The 21,653-nt window shown below is 48.4% G+C and overlaps 1 protein-coding gene across 2 annotated transcripts in view; it reads right to left on the bottom strand.

Moving 5' to 3' along the window:
- SACK1A (scaffolding CK1 anchoring protein A) overlaps window positions 1-21,177 on the bottom strand; it is a 29,489-nt gene extending 8,312 nt beyond the window's left edge. For both annotated transcript variants that reach the window (XM_017855863.1, XM_017855864.1), the window contains exons 1-3: window positions 20,698-21,177; window positions 9,943-10,110; window positions 5,725-5,849 (exon numbers count right to left, since the gene is read on the bottom strand). In XM_017855863.1, coding sequence (XP_017711352.1) covers window positions 5,725-5,849; window positions 9,943-10,110; window positions 20,698-21,177 — 773 coding nt within the window. The remainder of the gene's footprint in view (window positions 1-5,724; window positions 5,850-9,942; window positions 10,111-20,697) is intronic.
- Between the last annotated feature and the right edge of the window lie 476 nt (window positions 21,178-21,653).

The raw sequence follows: 21,653 nt of genomic DNA, 5'->3' as shown, positions 1-21,653 counted from the left end.
TGTTTCTCCAACACTTTCCCTCTAACAAACCCTGCAGAAGGATTACCCCTTACCTTCACAAATAAAAAAATTAGTATACTTTCATAATAATGGTCCTTTTCTTTCTTTCTTTCTTTTTTTTTTTGAGACAGAATTTTGGCTGGCGTGCAATAGTGTCATCTCAGCTCACCGCAACCTCTGCCTCCCGGGTTCAAGCTAGTCTCCTGCCTCAACCTCCTGAGTAGCTGGGGTTACAGGCGCCCGCCACCACACCTGGCTAATTTTGTATTTTTAGTAGAGATGGGGTTTCTCCATGTTGGTCTGGCTGATCTCGAACTCCCGACCTCAGGTGATCCGCCTTGGCCTCCCAAAGTGCTAGGATGACAGGCATGAGCCACCGCGCCAGGCCAATGACAGCTCTTTTCTAATTCACAGAAACCCACTGGAAAGTGAGATCAAACCACTATATACAACAGACCAATGTTAGTTAAGCATAAAAATGCTGGTAACAGTAATAATCACGGCCTGCCTGGTAAAACTCAGTAATCCTCTTCAAACAGACCCTGCTTGGAACTATAATTATTAATATCAAAATAAATTTGAAAGTATTAAGTAATACCAATGTTTTAAACAACAATACATCCTTAAGTGACCTTTTTTTAGTGCATCTCAGATGCCCAGCAGCTAAGTATTTACACTTGCTGTTTTACTTAATTCTACAACAATTCTAATACAAAGAGAATGTGTTATTATTTTCCATTTTGTTCTGATGAGGAAACAGGCCCAGAGAGATGACAGGTACATAGCTATTAAGAGTTGGGTATAGAAGCTGGGAGCAGTGGTTCACGCCTGTAATCCCAGCAATTTGGGAGGCCGAGGAGGGCGAATCACTTGAGGTCAGGAGTTCGAGACCAGCCTGGCCAACATGTGAAACATGTCTTTATTTAGTAGAGACATGGTGAAACCCCCGTCTCTACTAAATATACAAGACAATGAGCCAGGTGTGGGAGCGCACACCTGTAATTCCAGCTACTGGGAGGCTGAGGTGGGAGTATCGCTTGAACCAGGAGGCTGAGGCTGCAGTGAACTGAGATCACGCCACCACCACGCTAGGCAACAGAGCATCTCAAAACAAAAGAGTGGGGTACGACCTAACACCTTCAAATTCTTGTTCTTCTAGGGAAAAGCATAATATATGAGATATTGTTTGGTTTAAAAGTGAAATGATATGGATTGGAGGATTTGAGGGTGGAGCAATTCATATTTTGAGAAGTTGAAGATAGACACTCTGTTTTCCCGAAGGTGTTACAGGGAAATTTATCCTGGGAATGTGTTTCAGCTTAATCTGCCCAGCATTTGACACCATTTGGTAGAGGGAGGAAGCCCCCACTCCTAGCACAGTTCTGATCTCCCTGAAATGTTCGAAATCCCTCCCAGTCGCTTAAGCTCCTTCATCAGTTTTCGTCATACACACAGATAATAAGAACTTGTTTCTCAGCCTTTTATCTTTACATCTCTGTTTCCAAATGACTGTGTTCCCAGGCCTTCTCCTTTTTTCCACAGAGATAACCGCCCCATGGTTGTGTGCAATGCAGCTAGTGGGTCCTGGGAGGGTGTAACATTTCTCAAAAATAATTGTCTAATCTTGAACTTTGGGGCAGATGTTATAGATAAGAGCTTCTGGGTAAGAAGATTTTTTTTTTTTTTTTTAAACATCCAAACTTTGATCTATTGAAGTTCAGATCACTTTATTTATTTTTTATTTTTTTATTTTTTTTGAAGGAGAGTCTCACTCTGTCACCCAGGCTGGAGTGCAGTGGTGCGATCTCTGCTCACTGCAGCCTCTGCCTCCCGGGTTCAAAGTGATCCTCGTGCCTCAGCCTCCCCAGCAGCTGGGATTACAGGTGCGTGTCACCGCGCCCAGCTAATTTGTGTACTTTGAGTAGAGACGGGGTTTCACCATGTTGGCCAGGCTGGTCTCAAACTACTGACCTCAGGTGATCTACCCGCCTTGGCCTCTCAAAGTGCTGGCATTACAGGTGTGAGCCACCATGCCCGGCCCAGATCACTTTAAAGTGTATCATATTTTGGGGCTACTGAGGAGACAGCTCAACTGCACCTGTTCTTTGATTTCAAACTGCACCTGTTCTTTGATTTCTTCCCCATGTTCAGGGAATCCTCAGCTATTCTAGCCCTCAGCTCAAATTCCTTCTTCCCTTTAGTGATACAAAATTTGAATTCCCCAGGGGAGAATGTGTGCCTTGAAATAGAGTGTCAAGAGCGCTGCAAGAATTCCTCAGCTCATATTCACAATCGTCGAAAGGGGGAAACCACTCAATGTCTATGGATTGATGACCAGATAAACCAACTGTGGTCCGTCTGGTCCATGAAATATTGCTCAGCCACGAAAAGGGAGGCAGCACTGACACACACTACAGCTCGGATGAGCCTGGAAAATGTTAAGTGAAAGAAGCCAGCCACAAAATGCAGCATATTGAATGATTATTCCATTTACATGGAACAACCGGAACAGGCACTTACATGGGGACCCTCAGTGCTAGGAAGGACATTCCAGACCTCAAGGCAAGCTGGGCAGGAAGGTGTGAACTGCACTTGAAGTGCCTCCTAAGCCTCATTCTCTTTTTTTCCATAGCCTTGTTCTCCTACCTTCAAATTCTAAAAAGTTTGAGGACAGAATGACATATTTTAGAGATTCTTCTCTGAAAACTTGCCCCACCATAGGCCTGGGTGAAGGGCAGCCATGTTTTCACCACGTGCCAAGTTCCCTTCTGCCACCCCTGCCCCAGCCACAGGTTACTGGCTCAGGGGTGGACACCAGCCTCAGAGACAGCTCATCCATTGGTTGGTGATCTGGGCTGACAGAATGGCTGGACCAGGGGTGATGGTGGTGGGGGCTGGGCTGGGAGGCCCCAAAGCTTAGGGATGAGGAGGTCAGATTTAACTTATACAATCCATGAGGCAGGAGAGAGAACCAGAAAAAGAAGCTAAACAACAGGCCTGTGGACCCATGAAAGCCAGAGTGAGCAGCTTTTACCCTAGCTTTTCCCAGACTCAGGGAGGCCTGGCAGCCCCTGGTCCTGCCCTTGGCTGTGCCTGAGATTAACTGCCACAGCCTTACAACACCCCTGCCTTCCACCTTTACTTAGCCAGTTTAAGTAGATTTTCTGTGCCTTACAGTGAAACAGCCTTGACGAACTTAATAGGAACCAAAATGTCGAAAAACAGTGCATGAAGGTCCTTGTTGTATTTGGGAGGAGAGGAGAATTATTACACAATTTTGGACTTTGTTTGGAAAACGTGTAAAGTATTTTAAAAACTGAAGAAGTCCCATTATGAGAAAAGAGTAAATATAAATGTTTAAGCTTCGTAGCAAGCAGAGAAAAAAAAGGAGCTATCTAAAAGAGAAGTAATATGAAAACCTGTCCATTCAACTGCAAACACAAAAGGGGAAAAGCAAAGCGAAGTCAAAATAGAAATATTAGAAATAAATCCAAATAGATCAGCAATCACAGTAACTAAGTGGATTATACCTATTAAAAGACAGATGATAAAATTATACTTTTAAAAACTTTACTGAGGCTGGGAGCGGTGGCTCACGCCTGTAATCCCTGCACTTTAGGAGGCTGAGGTGGGTGGATCATCTGAGGTCACGAGTTGGAGACCAGCCTGGCCATCATAGCGAAACCCCATCTCTACTAAAAATACAAAAATTAGCCAAGTGTGGTGGCAGGCACCTGTAATCCCAGCTACTCGGGAGGCTGAGGCAGGAGAATCACTTGAACCCAGGAGGTGGAGGTTGCAGTGAGCTGGGATCGCACCACTGCACTCCAGCCTGGGTGACAGAGCAAGACTCCGTTTCAGAAAAACAAAAATTAATGATATGTTGTTCACAAAAGACACACTTAAAATCTATCAGCAAGTTTGAAAATAATGGGATGGAGAGAAAGTTACGCTCTGTGCTCTAGACTGAATGTCTGTGTCTCCTCCAGATTCATATTTGAAATCCTAATCCCCAATGTGACAATTAGTCATGATTAGGTCATGAAGGTAGAACCTTCAGGAATGGGGTTAGTGCCCTTGCAGAAGAGGCCCCAGTGAGCTCCCTCACCTTTTTACCATGAAGGGATAAAGATACACTTCTGCTTTGTGACACAGTGACAAGACAGCAGTCTATGAGACAGAAGGTGGGCCTTCCCCAGACACTGAATCTGCCAACACCTCGACCTAGGACTTCCCAGCCTTCAGGACTGTGAGTAATGGGTTTCCGTTGTTTATAAGCTATCCAGTCTATGGGATGTTATTATAGCAGCCCAAATGGACTAAGACACTGTACAAGTATAAGCCCAAGGAAGACTGGAGGTAGCAATGTTAATATCATTAAAAGTGGAATTTCAGCTAAACGGCACTAATAAGGCTAAAGAAAGATAGCACATTTAGGGTTTATTTATTTATTTCTTTTCCCTTTCTCTCTTTCCCTTTATGCTTATTTGTCTCTGGTTAGAGATTTGGCAGTTGGCTTCACCTGGCTTTGGAACAGCATTGCAGGCTCCTGCTCCCTGGGGAAAGACGGCATCCTTAAAGCCCCGGGAAGCCTGCCTTCCACTCGCAGCTTATCCCAATGTTTGTGCTCATATTTCTTTGGTCACTGCTATGTGTTTGCAGCAGAGGAAGTAAGATAAGATGCAACCAGTTGCCCCCTCTGCACTCTCTGTCACACTCATCACCTTCCTAAACAAAATGTTCCCAAATGAGCTTCAGCTGTTCCTTCCTTCCTCAATTGCCCTCTCATTTCATCCCTCCCACAAAACCCACCATCAAATCCACTTCTCTAGTGCCGCCACTAAGAACATTTCAAAGAATATATTTTAAGGTCTGAAATCAAGTTTCAAAGACAGACCCAGGCAAGGTAGCATTGTTAGAATAAATGGGTGATCAGTCATTTGGATGTAGGAGTCTATGTGTGAGGGTCTAAACACAAACTGAGGCCGGGCGCAGGGGCTCATGTCTATAATCCCAACACTTTGGGAGGCTGAGGCTGGTGGATTGCTTGAGCAAATAATAAAAATTTAAAAAATAAAATGGGGCTGGGTGCAGTGGCTCATGCCTGTAATCTCAGCACTTTGGGAGGCCACATGGGTGGATCACCTGAGGTCAGGAGTTTGATACCAGCCTGGCCAACATGATGAAACCCCATCTCTACTAAATATACAAAAATTCGCCGGGTGTGGTAGCGGGTGCCTGCAATCCCAGCTACGTGGGGGGCTGAGGGAGGAGAATCGCTTGAATCCTGGAAGTGGAGGTTGCAGTGAGCTGTGATTACACCATTGCACTCCAGCCTAGGTGACAGGGCGAGACTCCATCTCAAAAAAAAAAAGAAAAAAGTAATGGTGTGTGCACACACACAACTAAACAAATTGCATCACCTCATAATCACATCTAAGATATCCGAGGAGGAAAAAGAAGAGGATTCTATGTCCTATTGCAATATCAAGGGAAACTGAGGCACCTGGAAGTGCCTCTCTACCTGGAATTCTTGCCAGAAAGGGCCCACATTTCCTGCCTCTCCCCCCCCGCCATCTAGGTGATGCAGCTCCAGCTCCAGGCAGAGGGATACCTTCTGGGAGCTGCTGGGGGTGTGTGTGTCTGAGCGATGGGAGCTGGGCTCTCCCTCGCCCAGCCCTTGTCTTCCACGGACCCTTGACAGGAGACAAATCCAGGGCTCACCTGTAAGATCCAGAGAGGACGAATCTCCAGTCTGAGATGATGAACTTCTCCCGGATTTGGCCAGCGAATTTCTTGCCTGACTTGGCACAATACACCTCTCCTTCTACACTCCGGATGGAAATGTTCTGTTGGAGGGAATGTCAAGGTGTCACTTCCTAATTCTGTTTATAGAGACATATTTGGGCTTTAGGCTGGATGTTTGTGTTCCCCTTACCCCCATTCTATGTTGAAACCTAATCCCTAGGGTGATGGTACTAGGTGGGGCCTTTGGGAGGAGATTAGATCCTGAAGGTGGAGCGCTCATGAATGGGATGAGTGCCTTATAAAGGAAGCCTAGAGAGCTCCCTCACTCCTTCTGCCACGTGAGGACACAGCAAGAAGACAGCCATGTATAGGCCAGGAAGTGGCCTTCACCAGACGCCGAATCTGCCAGAACATTGATCTTGGAGTTCCCAGCCTCTAGAACCATAGGAATACATTTCTGTTGTTATAAGCCACCAGTCTATGGAATTCTGTTATAGCAGCTGTGGTGGACTGAGACAATTTGTGTAGGAAAATGTCAGGTAGAATGTTCATCAAGATGGAAATGTGTTATCTCTGGTTGGTGGGATTCTGGACCATGTTAGTATTTTCCTTGGGCTGAATTGTCTAAATTGTCTTCATTGTCCTGGCATTAGCTGGCAAAACAAAACAAAACAAAACAAAACAAAACAAAAAAAAAGGAAGGGGTAGAATTCAAATAAGGCAGCAAATAAAAGAAAAGCAACGGCCTGATGCCTATGGAGCCCTGAGTCTAGGGCCCCATGAGCCACAGGTGGCCTGGCAGTTACTTGGAGGCAAGCCTAGCCCTGCCTTGTAACTGGCTTGACCTGAGTCCCTGACTGCAAGCTGTTCAGAGGGAAGGCTGGGTGCAGCCAGAGGAGGTGGTTTTGTGGAGGTAGCAATAGACCCTGTATTGTCTTAAGCAAAGGTGAGTCTGCAATCCTACCATGGCTCTATTTGTCCCTTGTCTTCCCTGTAGCACCTGCTACAGACTCACCTTTGCTGGAAGGCTGGAGAAATGGAAGGCAGGTAAAGTGTGGGAGTCTCAAGGTTAAGCCTAAGGGAGGTGGAGTACTGTCTGCATTCCTCAAAAGACTGCTGGTAGCTCGCCAGGCTCTGGGAAGGGCAGTCCTGCCTCTAGCCACTTCCCCTGGGCTTCTCCACAGCTCTGTGAGATCTTGAGAGGAGTGACACCATTGTCCTATGGTGAGCAGAGTACTGTCAGGTGTGGCCAGCATAGGCCATGAAAGCAAGGCCAGTTCTGATGCTCCTGACCTGTTTCAATGGCCTGGTGCCAAGGAGGTGTGATCCACGTCAAGCCAAACAGACCCCAAGTCAGAGGTCCCAAGGCCTATGGCAGCAGGAGGCAGCACTGAACTCAGCTGCATCCATGTATAGGAGAAGAGAGGGAGGGAGGAGGCTTCATTCTTATCTGGGAGGTTCTCCCAGAGGACAGAACCTCTCTTGCCTGAGTTAGAGGAGACTGATCAAAGGAACTCTGAGGGCCACCCATCAGCTACTCAGCCGGGCCTACTCATGAAAGCTATGGGTGGTATTCACATTTGAATTAGTTGTCCTCAAATTTGTGTGATGAATTGAACCCTTATCTCTGGGTTTCTTTTCTCTTTGCCAGGAGAGGGAAGTACAGGGTTCAGTTAAGTCCAAGAGGATCAACGTCTTGTTGGGGCCAGGGAGTTCTGAACATATCCCACAGACCCTGGAGGTTGCCTGCCCTGTGAGATGCAGCCCCTGGGCTTCCCCAGCTGGGAGGAGAACAGGAGTACATGGCAGAGATGCTGCTCACTAGATACCCATGACCCTTTACATTTCCTAGCATCCGTGCATCTGGGTAAGGTCAATGGGTTATAAGAGAAAGCGATGAAAATCTCTTCCAGGTCAGGTCCTGGAAACATCCTGCAGAGTCCTCCAGCCTTTCCCTGTCATGGCTCTTTCCCTGTCATGGCTCTTTCCCTGTCATGGCTGTCAAGGTGTCACTTCCTAATTCTGTTTATAGAGACATATTTGGGCTTTAGGCTGGATGTTTGTGTTCCCCTTACCCCCATTCTATGTTGAAACCTAATCCCTAGGGTGATGGTACTAGGTGGGGCCTTTGGGAGGAGATTAGATCCTGAAGGTGGAGCGCTCATGAATGGGATGAGTGCCTTATAAAGGAAGCCTAGAGAGCTCCCTCACTCCTTCTGCCACGTGAGGACACAGCAAGAAGACAGCCATGTATAGGCCAGGAAGTGGCCTTCACCAGACGCCGAATCTGCCAGAACATTGATCTTGGAGTTCCCAGCCTCTAGAACCATAGGAATACATTTCTGTTGTTATAAGCCACCAGTCTATGGAATTCTGTTATAGCAGCTGTGGTGGACTGAGACAATTTGTGTAGGAAAATGTCAGGTAGAATGTTCATCAAGATGGAAATGTGTTATCTCTGGTTGGTGGGATTCTGGACCATGTTAGTATTTTCCTTGGGCTGAATTGTCTAAATTGTCTTCATTGTCCTGGCATTAGCTGGCAAAAACAAAACAAAACAAAAACAAAAACAAAAACAAAAAAAAAGGAAGGGGGTAGAATTCAAATAAGGCAGCAAATAAAAGAAAAGCAACGGCCTGATGCCTATGGAGCCCTGAGTCTAGGGCCCCATGAGCCACAGGTGGCCTGGCAGTTACTTGGAGGCAAGCCTAGCCCTGCCTTGTAACTGGCTTGACCTGAGTCCCTGACTGCAAGCTGTTCAGAGGGAAGGCTGGGTGCAGCCAGAGGAGGTGGTTTTGTGGAGGTAGCAATAGACCCTGTATTGTCTTAAGCAAAGGTGAGTCTGCAATCCTACCATGGCTCTATTTGTCCCTTGTCTTCCCTGTAGCACCTGCTACAGACTCACCTTTGCTGGAAGGCTGGAGAAATGGAAGGCAGGTAAAGTGTGGGAGTCTCAAGGTTAAGCCTAAGGGAGGTGGAGTACTGTCTGCATTCCTCAAAAGACTGCTGGTAGCTCGCCAGGCTCTGGGAAGGGCAGTCCTGCCTCTAGCCACTTCCCCTGGGCTTCTCCACAGCTCTGTGAGATCTTGAGAGGAGTGACACCATTGTCCTATGGTGAGCAGAGTACTGTCAGGTGTGGCCAGCATAGGCCATGAAAGCAAGGCCAGTTCTGATGCTCCTGACCTGTTTCAATGGCCTGGTGCCAAGGAGGTGTGATCCACGTCAAGCCAAACAGACCCCAAGTCAGAGGTCCCAAGGCCTATGGCAGCAGGAGGCAGCACTGAACTCAGCTGCATCCATGTATAGGAGAAGAGAGGGAGGGAGGAGGCTTCATTCTTATCTGGGAGGTTCTCCCAGAGGACAGAACCTCTCTTGCCTGAGTTAGAGGAGACTGATCAAAGGAACTCTGAGGGCCACCCATCAGCTACTCAGCCGGGCCTACTCATGAAAGCTATGGGTGGTATTCACATTTGAATTAGTTGTCCTCAAATTTGTGTGATGAATTGAACCCTTATCTCTGGGTTTCTTTTCTCTTTGCCAGGAGAGGGAAGTACAGGGTTCAGTTAAGTCCAAGAGGATCAACGTCTTGTTGGGGCCAGGGAGTTCTGAACATATCCCACAGACCCTGGAGGTTGCCTGCCCTGTGAGATGCAGCCCCTGGGCTTCCCCAGCTGGGAGGAGAACAGGAGTACATGGCAGAGATGCTGCTCACTAGATACCCATGACCCTTTACATTTCCTAGCATCCGTGCATCTGGGTAAGGTCAATGGGTTATAAGAGAAAGCGATGAAAATCTCTTCCAGGTCAGGTCCTGGAAACATCCTGCAGAGTCCTCCAGCCTTTCCCTGTCATGGCTCTTTCCCTGTCATGGCTCTTTCCCTGTCATGGCTCTTTCTCTGTCATGGCTCTTTCCCTGTCATGGCCCTTTCCCTGTTATGGCTCTTTCCCTGTAATGGCTCTTTCCCTGTCATGGCTCTTTCCCTGTTATGGCTATCTTACAGGCCATGTATTTCTCAGGATGTAGCTACAAGATGGAGGAGGGCCATCTGACCTACACAGGAGTCTGTTTGAGCAAGAAATGAACCTTTATTGTGTTAAGCTGTTAGCACAAGATGGGGACATTTGTTACTACTGCATAGACTATCCTGTCTGGACTAATATGAGTACCCTTAGGACTCTCACTGGGGCCCCTACCTTGAGGTGACTGTCAGAGATCTGGACTTTGTCACACATCTCCTGGAAGAGCTTCACACCTCCCTGGTCCAGGAGCACACAAACGAACACCCCACGCTTGTTGGCTGCCTCTAGAATGTCACAGAAGATCTCCACATCCGTGAACACATCCATCAGGATGACCAGGACCTGGGCCAGAGCAGAGGGTTCAGTTACCAGAAAAGTCAGGGCCAGGTGCTAACTGGTTTCACCCAAACTGCCTGAGTCCCAGTGGGCCTGGGAGAGCTGTTCCCACTGGGCCAGAGGGGAGAGGATAGGGGTAGAGTGGGTCTGACAGGGCAGATTTAATGGAAGGAAAAGGAAGAGCTGGAGTGGAGGCCCCTGCCCCTGTACTGATACCACCTCTCCAGCCCCACCACCTATCTGTGGGCCCCTATGCCCACTGTGGGAGTGGGGAGTGCTGAGGAGGAAGGGAAAAGGCTAGACAGAGAAGGAGAGCAGAGAAGAACAAGAAGCAGCATCTCAGCGGGTTCCAGGAGAGGAATAAAGTTAAGGTCATGGATTCTCAGCCACTTGGAGCTGGAGGGCACACTATGGCCACTGATTTTCAAATGCTATAAAGCTGTGGAATCCTCGCCTCAAATAAAATCCCATGTAGAGGCATCGTATGTAAACACCTAGAGCAAGCTGCTCCCCGGGAGATGGAGAAGGGAGTGACGCTCTACCCACAGCTACTGTATCATCTGTCACAGTAGAAACTGGGGAGGGGAGTCCTAGACATCCAGCGAGCAGGAGAAACATCTGGGTTCCTCCTGCCAAGCATTCATTCCCCCTTCTTCTGCCAACAGCATCCCAGCCTGATTTAAGGAATTGCCTCTCCTCCACAATCAATGTGGTTTGGATGGGTCTATTGCCATCCCTTGACTGGATATGGGGAGACCACATGACCAGGGCTAGACTAATGGGAGAATTGCATCTCCTGTTGGCCACGGAGATTGGTCCAGAGGTGGTCACACGAATAGGTCACATGGTGTAAGTTATTCTAATGAGAGTCAGCCCAGGACTTTAGCTGGGACTCCTAGGAAAGGGGGTGTTCTTTCTACAAGGTTGCTTTGCTGGCATTTTATAAGCAATGACTGCTGGCAACCATTTTGCTACCTCTTGGGCAGAGCCTGCCTGACAATGAAGCCAGCCCTGGAGAAAGCATCCAGGAGGTAGAAACAGAGTACCAGCAGTGTCATTTGGACACCTGGTTCCAGCCATGCCTGAGACCAGTGCCACCCTTATCTTTTCCACTGTGGATGTCAATGAATGTTTCTCTTCTTCTTAAGCTTGTTTGGGTTTACTCTCTGTCACCCAATCATGAGTCCTTTCTAATACCTTGTGATATATTGACAAGCAGCTTATTAGGCAGTCATTAAAAATGTTAATTGCTGCCGGGCACTGTGGCTCACGCCTGTAATCCCAACACTTTGGGAGGCCGAGGCGGGTGGATCATTTGAGGTCTGGAGTTCGAGACCAGCCTGACCAACATGGTGAAGCCCCGTCTCTACTAAAAATACAAACAAAAAAAAAAATTTTTTTTTGAGCTGGTAGCCCACGCCTATAGTCCCAGCTACTGGGGAGGCTGAGGCAGGAGAATCGCTTGAACCCAGGAGGCAGAGGTTGCAGTGAGCGGAGATCACACCACTGCATTCCAGCCTGGGTGACAGAAAGAGACTCTGTCTCAAAATAAGTAAATAATAAATAGAAATTAAAAATGTTAATTATAATAGTTATGCAGAAGCTATAAGACAAGGTGAAATGTTTATAGCCTGAAGTTAAACCTGCTGTATAATCTCAACAAATGTGTGTTAACAATGAATTAAGTGAAGAAAGAAAACAACATAAAGTAGAAGTGTGTCCATGATGACTGCCAGTGAGTGAATGCAGATACAGTCAATGGCACTCAATGGCATGGACCCAGAGTAATCCGTCATTAGGTGACTTCTTCATTGTGTGAACATCATAGAGCATATTTACACAAATCTCGATGGTATATATGTTCATATATATATATATTTTCACATGGAAAACCAAATGTCCCAGCACCATTACTGAATATTAATCATTTCTCCTATTTCATCTGCAATGTCAATGTCAAGTGCATATCAGGTTTCTGTGTATGCTTCATTATAATCTTTTCCTTCTTTCCTTCCTTTCTTTTCTTTTCTTTCCCTTCCCTTCCTCCCTCCCTCCCTCCCTCCCTCCCTCGCCTCCCCCCCCTCCCTCCCTTCTTTCTTTCTTGTTCTTTCTTTCTTTCTTCTTTCTTTCTTTCTTTCTTCTTCTTTCTTTCTTTCTATCTTTCTTTCTTTCTTTCTTTTTTTCTTTCTTTTTTCTTTCTTTCTTTCTTCCTTCTTTCTTTCTCTCTTCTTTCTTTTCTTTCTCTCTTTCTTCTTTCATTCTTTTCTTTCTTCTTTTTTTTCCTCTCTTTTTTTTTTTTTCTGTAGACATGGGGTTTCACTATGTTATCCAGGCTGGTCTCAAACTCTTGGGCTTAAGTAATCCTTAAACCTCAGCCTCCCAAAGTGCTGGGATTACAGGAGTGAGCCACTCCACCTGGTCCATTATAATCTTATGGGAACACTGTCATAGATGTGGTCTGTTACTGACCAAAATGTCATTATTCTGTGCATGATTGTAGATAAGCCCAAAGCAAAAACTAGCAGTCAGGTTAGGATGGGGGATGTGAACCCAGAAAATGAGACAGGTCTCAGTTCATTTAGAAAGTTTACTTTGCCAAGGTTGAGGACATGCCCGAGGAAGTCCTGATGACATGTGCCCATGGTGGTTGGGGCACAGCTTGATTTTATACATTTTAGGGAGACATGAGACATTGATCAATATATGTAAGAAGTACTTCGGTTCGGTCTGGAAAGGTGGGACAACTTGAAGCAAAGGCAGGAAGACTCAAGCCGGGAGGGAGCTTCCAGGTCACCGATAGGTGAGACACAAACTGTTGCATCCTTTTGAGTTTCTGATTAGCCTTTCCAAAGGAGGCATCAGATATGCATCCATCTCAGTGAGCAGAGGGGTGACTTTGAATAGAATGGAAGGCAGGTTTGCCCTAAGCAGTTTCCAGCTTGAGTTTCCCTTAGTGATTTTGGGGGCCCAAGATAATTTCCTTTCACAGGGAATATGGCCATTCACTTTTTTCAAGATTACCTACAATAATAATGTCCCACTCTCTTTGTAATAATTGCAATATATTTTTTAAACCACTGCCATCTGGGAAGTGGCAAAGGAAGGAGAGGTGTCTCGCTGGCAGGCCAAACTGATAGCTGGTATCCACTTGGAATCAACTTTCTGTGATGTGGACGGATAGCCAGACAGGGGAGGGAACTCCTCAGAAATTGCTCACCCTGGGCAGGAAATCGGAAAAGATGTTCTAATAATGAGGCTGTGATCATTAGAACCATGGCCCTGTAATCACACAATGAATTGTCTTGCACACATTTAGTCTTATGGCACCGAAAGCAGCTTAGGCTTTCCCTGTTTGCTGAAAGATAAATGCCTCCTCTTCCAAGGTATTGACGAAAGAGACCATTGCCTCCCTCCCTGATAGGTAGGTAAGTACTTCCAGTTCTGTGCCAATGAATCACCATTTTCCTGAGACAGGGCTGGCTGAGCTGGTGATTGAACAGAGACGGGGGCAGGTTTGGAAATAACCCAGCATCTTGAATTAAAGGATGCTTGAAAATACAGGCTCACCCTGTCTAGGGTTATCTTGTTTGCTTCCTGTTGGGATTGTCTTCCAGCTGGATTAATTCGAAGCCAGTAACTGGTTTGGACCACTGTTCTTCCTTAGAAGGTATAGTGGGTTGAAGGCTAGGCACGGTGGCTTATGCCTGCAATCCTAGCATATTGGGAGGCTGAGGCTGGTGTATTGCTTGAGGCCAGGAGTTTGAAATTAACCTGGGCAACATGGCGAAACACCATCTCTACTAAAAATACAAAATCAACTCAGCGTGGTGGCGCACGCCTGTAATCCCGGCTACTCGGGAGGCTGGGGCAGGAGAATCGCTTGAACCTGGGAGGCAGAGGTTGCAGTGAGCCAACATCACACCACTGCACTCCAGTCTGTGTGACAGAGAGAGACCCTATTTCAAAAAAAAAAAAAAAAAAAAAACAAAGAAAGGAAAAGAAGGTGTAGTGCATTGAACGGTGTCTCCTCAAAAGACACATCCAACCCTCACCACTAGAACTGTACATATGCCCTCATTTGGGAAAAGCTTCTTTGCAGATGTAATTGAGTAAAGGATCTCAAGATGATTATCCTGGGTTATCTGGTGGACTCTAAATCCGATGATACGTGTCCTTATGAGAGATATCAGAAGAGAAGCACTGGGAGAAGAGGAGAAAGCCGTGTGAAGCCCAAAGCAGAGACTGGAGGGACGCGGCCATGAACCAGGAGTGCCTGGAGCTACCAGAAGCTGGGACAGGCAAAGAAGAACGCTCTCCTCAGGCCTTCGTAGTGGGCTCAGCCCAGTGATGCCTGGATTTCTGACTTTTGGCCACCAGAACTGTGAGGGAATAAATTTCTGTAGTTTTAAGCCTCAAAATGTGTGGTAATTTGTTATGGCAGCCCTAGAAAGCTAACACAAAGGGTAGCACATAACCCAGAGAAAAAGCTATCTGTCTGGAGTTAGGGAACTCTGACACTCATCCTGATGCTGCTGGGAACTAGCCTTCAAATAAGTCAACACCTCTCCAGAACTCAGCTTCTTTACCTCTAAAATATGACACAGTAATAGCACGTTAGCTATCAGAAAAGATGGGTCTAACCGTAAACCCAGATAATGTGAATTACAGCACTATAAAATAAAGGTGATTACATTAGTATATCAGATTTAGTTAGTATATATATAGAGTTAGTACGTTAGTATATATATAGAGTTTAAAATATGACTCTCGGTTTTATGTGCGTTGTTCATGAGAAAGTGTGGGTAATGTTAGAATAAGAGAATACAAGAGTGTTGTGTTGTTCTAAGCCAGGTTATGGAAGAGGGTTAAAATTAGTGCCCAGGCTGGGTGTGGTGGCATGTGTCTGTAGTCTCAAGAGGCTGAGGCAGGAGAATTGCTTGAGCCCAGGAGTTCGAGTGTAGCCTGGGCAACATAGTGAGACCCAGCATCTAAAAAAAAAACCAAAAAACCTAGTGCCACTCCTCTATGGGTATAAGCCAAAGAAACAGGATATAGAAGGCTGTGTCTTGTAAGGCCACTCAGAGAGACCAGCACAGCAGGGAGGGGTTGCCGAGAGGCAGAGGATACACTTTCCATGACACCTGGCTGAAGAAAGAGAGTCTAGAAGTAGAACCCGGCACGCCCAGGAGTCCCGAGCTCCAGTGAGAGGGAGGCGCCCAGCCAGACAATGCTGTCTGCTGGAACACAGCACTCTTAGGGCCATCTGTGGGGACCTCGCATCCTGGCTGAGAACTCCTTGCTCCTTGCCAGGCGGATGTGAGTTTCTCAGGGGCTGGAAATCCTCAGGAGAAATGAGATTTGGGTCCTGTTGGGGCCGCCATCCATGTTGGGCACAGTTGTTGGGGCACTCAGCACCCCACTTCCATTCTATTTTCCTCTTTCTTTTTCTCTCCTATGTTTTGGTGATTTTTCTGAGCCTGCTTTTGAGGGATGAGTAATAACAACAACAACTTTCTGTTGAGCACCTTCTATTAGCCCTGTGTCCCCCTCAGATGGCTTTCACGACACCATGGCGTGGTTTCCAGATGAGGCGCAGAGGTGCAGATCACTTTCCGACACCCCTGGGCTAGAATGCAGAGGTGGCCCGGACCCCCACCAGAGTCCACGCCTCGGACCTTCTGCTTCAGGACTAAGAGAAGGACTGATGTCCATCTGTCTGCCTATTTGTCTGTTTCCATCAGATACAGCCTGAGGGAGGGAGGGAGAAAGGAGGACATTCTAGAAAAAGAGCAACAGGCCTAGTGCAGTGGCTCACGCCTGTAATCCCAGCACTTTGGGAGGCCAAGGTGGGCGGATCATTTGAGGTCAGGAGTTCGAGACCAGCCTGGCCAACATGGTGAAACTCCATCTCTACTTAAAAAAAAAAAAAAAAAAAAAAGTTAGCTGGGCATGGTGTCACGTGCCTGTAATTCCAGCTGCTTTGGTGGCTGAGGCACAAGAATTGCTTGAACCTGGGAGGTGGAGGTTGCAGTGAGCTGAGATCGTGCCATTGCACTCCAGCCTGGGCAACAGAGTGCGACTCAGTCTCAGAAAAAAACATATAAATAAATAAAAAATAACAATAAAATAAAAAAGCAATAATTCCAGCCCCCAGAGTTTCCCTGCCAGGAACATCATCCCACTTTGTCCCCACTTCACTTTCTCCACTGGCCCCGGCTTGCCTGAAAAACTCCCTGTCCATTTGGTGTCAGGACCCCTTCCACTCTGAAAAATTATTGGTGATCTCAAAGAGCTTTTGTTCATGTGGGTTATAGCTATTGGTGTTTGCCATATTAGAAACTAAAACTGAGTAGTTTTTGAAATAGTTCTTAATTATTAATAGTGATTTTAAAATATCAATAATAAACCCATTGTATGTTAACATAAAATAACAATTTTAATGAAAAAGAAATGTATTTTCCAAAACAATAACAAAAACGTGGTGAGCAGAGCAGCACTGTTTTGCATTTTTGCAAACCTCTGATGTCCGCACCTTCACCTCATCAGAGCCGCTTCTGCGTGAATCTGCTGCGAAGGGCTGTCTGGGAGGAAGTGGGTGGGAATAATCCAGCTCCACATGGGATAAGTGGTTCAAAAGGGCAGGTCTTACAGCTGCTGAAAGGGCCCCAGGGACCTCAGGGATCCCCCACACCACGCTTTGGGAACCACTGCTCTCAGTCTTTGGCTCTGACCCTGACAGCCTCTATTCCTGTCCTCCCCCTTTATCACATCCCCAAGCTCTGGTCCCATCACCTCCAAGACACATGGGCCCTCTCACACCTCCTGGCTTTCATATGTGACCCTCCTTAGGTCTGGAATTCCTTTCCCTTCCTTCTCTGCGCAGCAAATGCTTACTCATCCTTTGAGACTCAACTCCGAAACCAACTCTTTTGTGAAGCCTGCCCTAATCCCTCTCTCCACTTCCAGGCACCAAGGGTTGCCCAAGCCTGGGACTGCCATCGTCTAATTCTTTCTCCTCTCTCCTAAGGAGCAGGTGGTTGGCACGGAGCTCCCCAGAGGGAGGGATCCCTCTTGGTCCACTCTGCCATCCTGGGTGCCGGGGCACGTTAGGCTTTGTGGAATAAGGGAAGTGTTTCTTTGAGACAGAGTAGTCTTGCTCTGTTACCCAGGCTGGAGTGCAGTGGCACCATCTTGGCTCACTGCAGCCTCCGCCTCCCATGTTCAAGCGATTCTCCTGATTCAGTCTCCCGAGTAGCTGAGATTACAGACATCCGCCACCACACTGAGCTAATTTTTGTGTTTTTAGTAGGGATGGGGTTTCACCTTCTTGGCCAGGCTGGTCTTGAACTCCTGACCTCAGATGATCCGCCTGCCTCAGCCTCCCAAAGTGTTGAGATTACAGGTGAGAGCCACCGCGCCCAGCCTGGAATAAAGGAATTTGGGCATGAAGGGAAGGAAGGAGAATTCCTGCTTCTTCTAGGGTGGAAACTGCTGCAGGAAACACCTCTCAGGCTGGGTCTCTCAGTTTGTTCCCTTCCGGCTCCACTCGGGGGCTGAGGCTTAGGAGAGGGAGAATTCAAATCTATTTCCTCACTCTCTCCTATTCTTCTCGCCACCTACTTCCAAGGACAGCGTAGGCTGAGGCTCCAGCTCCCCAGCTGTGTCTGTGGGAACTGGCTGTCCCCAAGTCCCTGCACATGGGGGTGTGTGTATGTGCATTTGTGTGCATTCGTGTGTGTGTGTGCATATGTGCCTGTGTGTGTGACAGGGACATCACAAACCCTGCCTTCCACTTTTAAAAATTATTGGTGATCTCAAAGAGCTTTTGTTCATGTGGATTATAGCTACTGATGTTTGCCATATTAGAAACTATAACTGGCCGGGGACGGTGGCTCATGCCTGTAATCCCAGCACTTGGGAGGCAGAGGTGGGTGGATCATGAGGTCAGGAGTTCAAGACTAGCCTGGCTAACATGGTGAAACCCCGTGTCTACTAAAAATACAAAAATTAGCCTGGCGCAGTGGCAGCTGCCTGTAATCCCAGCTACTCAGGAGGCTGAGGCAGGAGAATTGTTTGAACTCAGGGGGTGGAGGTTGCAGTGAGCCAAGATTGAGCCACTGTACTCCAGCCTGGGGGACAGAAAAAAAAAAAGAAAAGAAAAGAAAAGAAAAGAAACTAAAACTGTGAATTGTTTGAAATAGTTCATTATTATTAATAGAGTGCCTGTTAACCAACAATTATAACCAATTAATTATTATTGGGTGCCTGGCAGACATCCAAACGGGTGAACCCCTGAGGGTCCCAGGACAACAGGGAATGGTGGGGACTGTGGCAAAGAGGACCCACCCAACGAAGCAGCCACAGCCCCATGCCAGCAGAGCCCACCTGCTAAGAGGAGCTGCAAGTTCTTACTTTCAGGTAAAACCTTCAGATTTTTAAGTGTTGTCCTAAGTTCGTAACACACTGTGCTGGTCCAAAGGACATCAGTGGTCTCAGGGTCCTAGAGGTGGATGCAGAAGCCTCACTGGGTGTGGAGACGGGAGGAGAGGGACTCAGCCAGGGGACTGTGTTTTACAAGCCCTAACCAGGCTTCCTTCCAGGGATCCTCCCTCGCCCTTCGAGCAGCTGCGATTGACAATTTCCCCCAACAGTATTGATCCCCACCCCTCGGGAGAGCACTGTACTTCATGCAGAAAGACCAGAACTGGCACACTCAGGAACAGGCCTTTGGAGCCTGGAGGGACCTTAGTCCGGCATAGAAGCTGAACCCTGAGGAGTCCAGGGACTTGCCTGAGGGGGTGCAGCCAGTGCCGGGCGGCAAGGCAGCGTGGGCACTCCTGGCCGCCTGCCTGGACGCATCCTCAAATGCCGCCCTGCCACGGGAACATCAAACACTGCTCCAAGCAGCGCAGCCGCACTGAAAGCCAACGCCCCACCTGTTATTACCTTCCACTAAATTTTCCAGAACTCCGCTCCCTCCCTCCTCCTCCACGCACGGCCTCTTCACCCTAGGTGGCTTTTTCTGGAATCTTAAGATTTCACACGGTATTGAACTTGGGAGGGAATTCAGTTATGAGACTGGGACCTAGCAAAAAACCAACCTAAACATCAGCACGGTCTTTTATGAGTTCTTCTAAGGATAACAAAATAAATAATTTTAATGAGAGAGAGGCAGAGAGTGAGACAGAGAGGATTTTACAGACGATGAATGTTTTTCCTTGGGGGTCATTCTCCCCTATTCTTCTGCAGCATCAGGAGCGAGGGGTGGGCACCCACAGCCTGGTGCTGGAATCATTATGTGCACCTGGGATAGAACAGGACCCCAGAGCTCGAGTCCCTCCACTCATTTCCAGCTGCCAGCAGGATGTCACTTGAGGCTGGAGATTCCAGGGCATTGGGAGAACTCCTGATCCAGCTCTGACAGTGCCTGAAATCCTACCAGCCCAGCTCTGGGCTTGAAGGGCTTTTTCTCTTCTAAAGACACTTATCAAGGTGTGAATATTCTGGGGAGAGAGAAACCCCCTCTGCTGCCTACTCCATCTTCTGCCTGGCCACTGGCTGGATTCAAGAGCCACAAGGTCATTTGTGGGCAGACAGGTCTTAGCAGAGTCTGAGAGGAGAAGGGGCAAAGGTGAGCCCAGCGGAGTGGTCCCCTTACGTTTGGAAGCCCAGAGGTGGGTACCCCAACGCAGCCTGGGGAATTCAGGAAAGGCTTACTGGGGAAGAGGCTTTCATGCTGGGTCCTGAAGCAGAAATAGGTGTGCATCAAATGAAAAGCAGGGAAGGGAAGCAGGGCCAGGCAGAGGGAACAGCACACAAAGGCCCAAAGACAAGCTCTACAGGGCACTTGGTATGGAGCAGGAGGAGGTGGGAGCCATGCTAAGGACTTTGCTCTTCCCATTGCGGGCAACTGGGAGCTACTGAAAGCTCTAAGCAGGGAAAAGACCAAATTGGATTTGTAGTATAGAAAAGCTCGCTCTAGCAGGGCACTGTGGCTCACGCCTGTTATCCCAACACTTTCGGAGGCTGAGGTGGACAGATCACCTGAGGTCAGGAGTTCCAAATCAGCCTGGCCAACCTGGTGAAACCTCATCTCTACTAAAAATACAAAAACCAGCCGGGCGTGGTGGCATGCGCCTGTAATCCCAGCAACTCGGGAGGCTGAGGCAGGAGAATCACTTGAACTTGGGAGGTGGAGGTTGCAGTGACCCAGGATAGTGCCACTGCACTCCAGCTTGGGCGACAGAGCAAGATCTGTCTCAAAAAAAAAAAAAAAAAAGGAAAAAAACAGAGGAAAAGCCACTCTACTGCAGTGTGGAGACTGCAAGGATGGGGATCAAAATGGAAGAGGGGCCAGGCAGGAAGTGATTGCAGAAGTTCCGGTGGTAAGTGGTAGTGGCCTAGACCCTGGTTGTGACAGGTGGGATCAGGAGGTCAGTGGTCCAGGGCAAGGCAGACAGCAATGCCCCTCCATCTGAAGCCCCAATCATCTGGACTCTGACCCTGGGAGCAAAATGCACGCCCCTCCCTGCTCCATCAGCCCCCCATCCTCCCTGCTACTTAGCCACGGAGACAGGGTTTTGCCATTGGTACCTGGCTGGTCCGGGTGATGCAGCGGCGGACGAGGTCTCTGATGTTGTTGTGCTTGTCGGTCTGGAAGTACACGGTGGCGCTGGATTTTTCCTTCAGGTAGGGCTTCTCAGCTGAGGCCCAGCTGTGCAGTAGGGCCAGCTCGCTGCCCTCTGAGGCCACGGGGAAGTAGGTGCCGGACTGTAGGGAGCTGGAGTCTAGTCCCTTAGGGCCTGTCTCTGCCCCTCCCAGGGTGTCAGGGGGACAGGGGCGCTCCCAGGCCTGGGCCTGGATGTACTGGGCCTCCACCGAGGACAGGAAGTCCACCTCGCCTTCCTGGCTGAGCACCCGCCAGTAGGCTTCAGGACCCCCATCCAAGAGGGCGTCCGTGGCCAGCCGGGCACTCTCGTTGTCACTAAAGTCAGCCCTAGCTGGCCGGACCCACTGGCTCTTGACATCTTCCAGACGCTTCCGGATTTTGCCCAGGTGCCTTGACCGTCTCATGCCACCCGTCCCTGGGTGGTGCTAGGGGAGGCTGGCACGTCAGCTCCTCCAGATGTGGGAAGCAAGTGGAACACACCACGGAGGAGTGGGGCTCCCACACCCCTGGGAGGCCACCTGATCCCAGTACCGGCGTGCAGGGCACCTCCAAGAAGTGATTTACCGCTGTCCTGAGCAATGCTTCTCAGAACTCCTCACCTGCAGCCGAGGGATTGGTTTATCTCTCAGGGCCACCTGCCCTGCCCTCGGGCCGGGAGGGCTGGCTCAGACACCACCTTGGCACAGTCAGTCATGGGATATTTCCTCTCCTCCCAGCCGCAGGGGGAGGCGAAGGTGAGCCGGCTTTCCTGCTGGGTTTCACAACTCTCCCTCAGGCCTTTGTTACCAAGCAGGGAGCCTTCCCAGCACCACCAGCCCAGCTGGAGGATGGGCCTGAAGGAGGCCTGCCTGCCTCCGCTCCCCTCCTGGGTGCCGCGATT

Source organism: Rhinopithecus bieti, unplaced genomic scaffold (assembly GCF_001698545.2).
Source record: "Rhinopithecus bieti isolate Rb0 unplaced genomic scaffold, ASM169854v2 scaffold_38631, whole genome shotgun sequence".
In the NCBI taxonomy this organism is placed as follows: domain Eukaryota; kingdom Metazoa; phylum Chordata; class Mammalia; order Primates; family Cercopithecidae; genus Rhinopithecus; species Rhinopithecus bieti.
The sequence above is the reverse complement of the archived record's forward strand: the minus strand, read 5'-3'. Positions and strand labels throughout refer to the sequence as shown.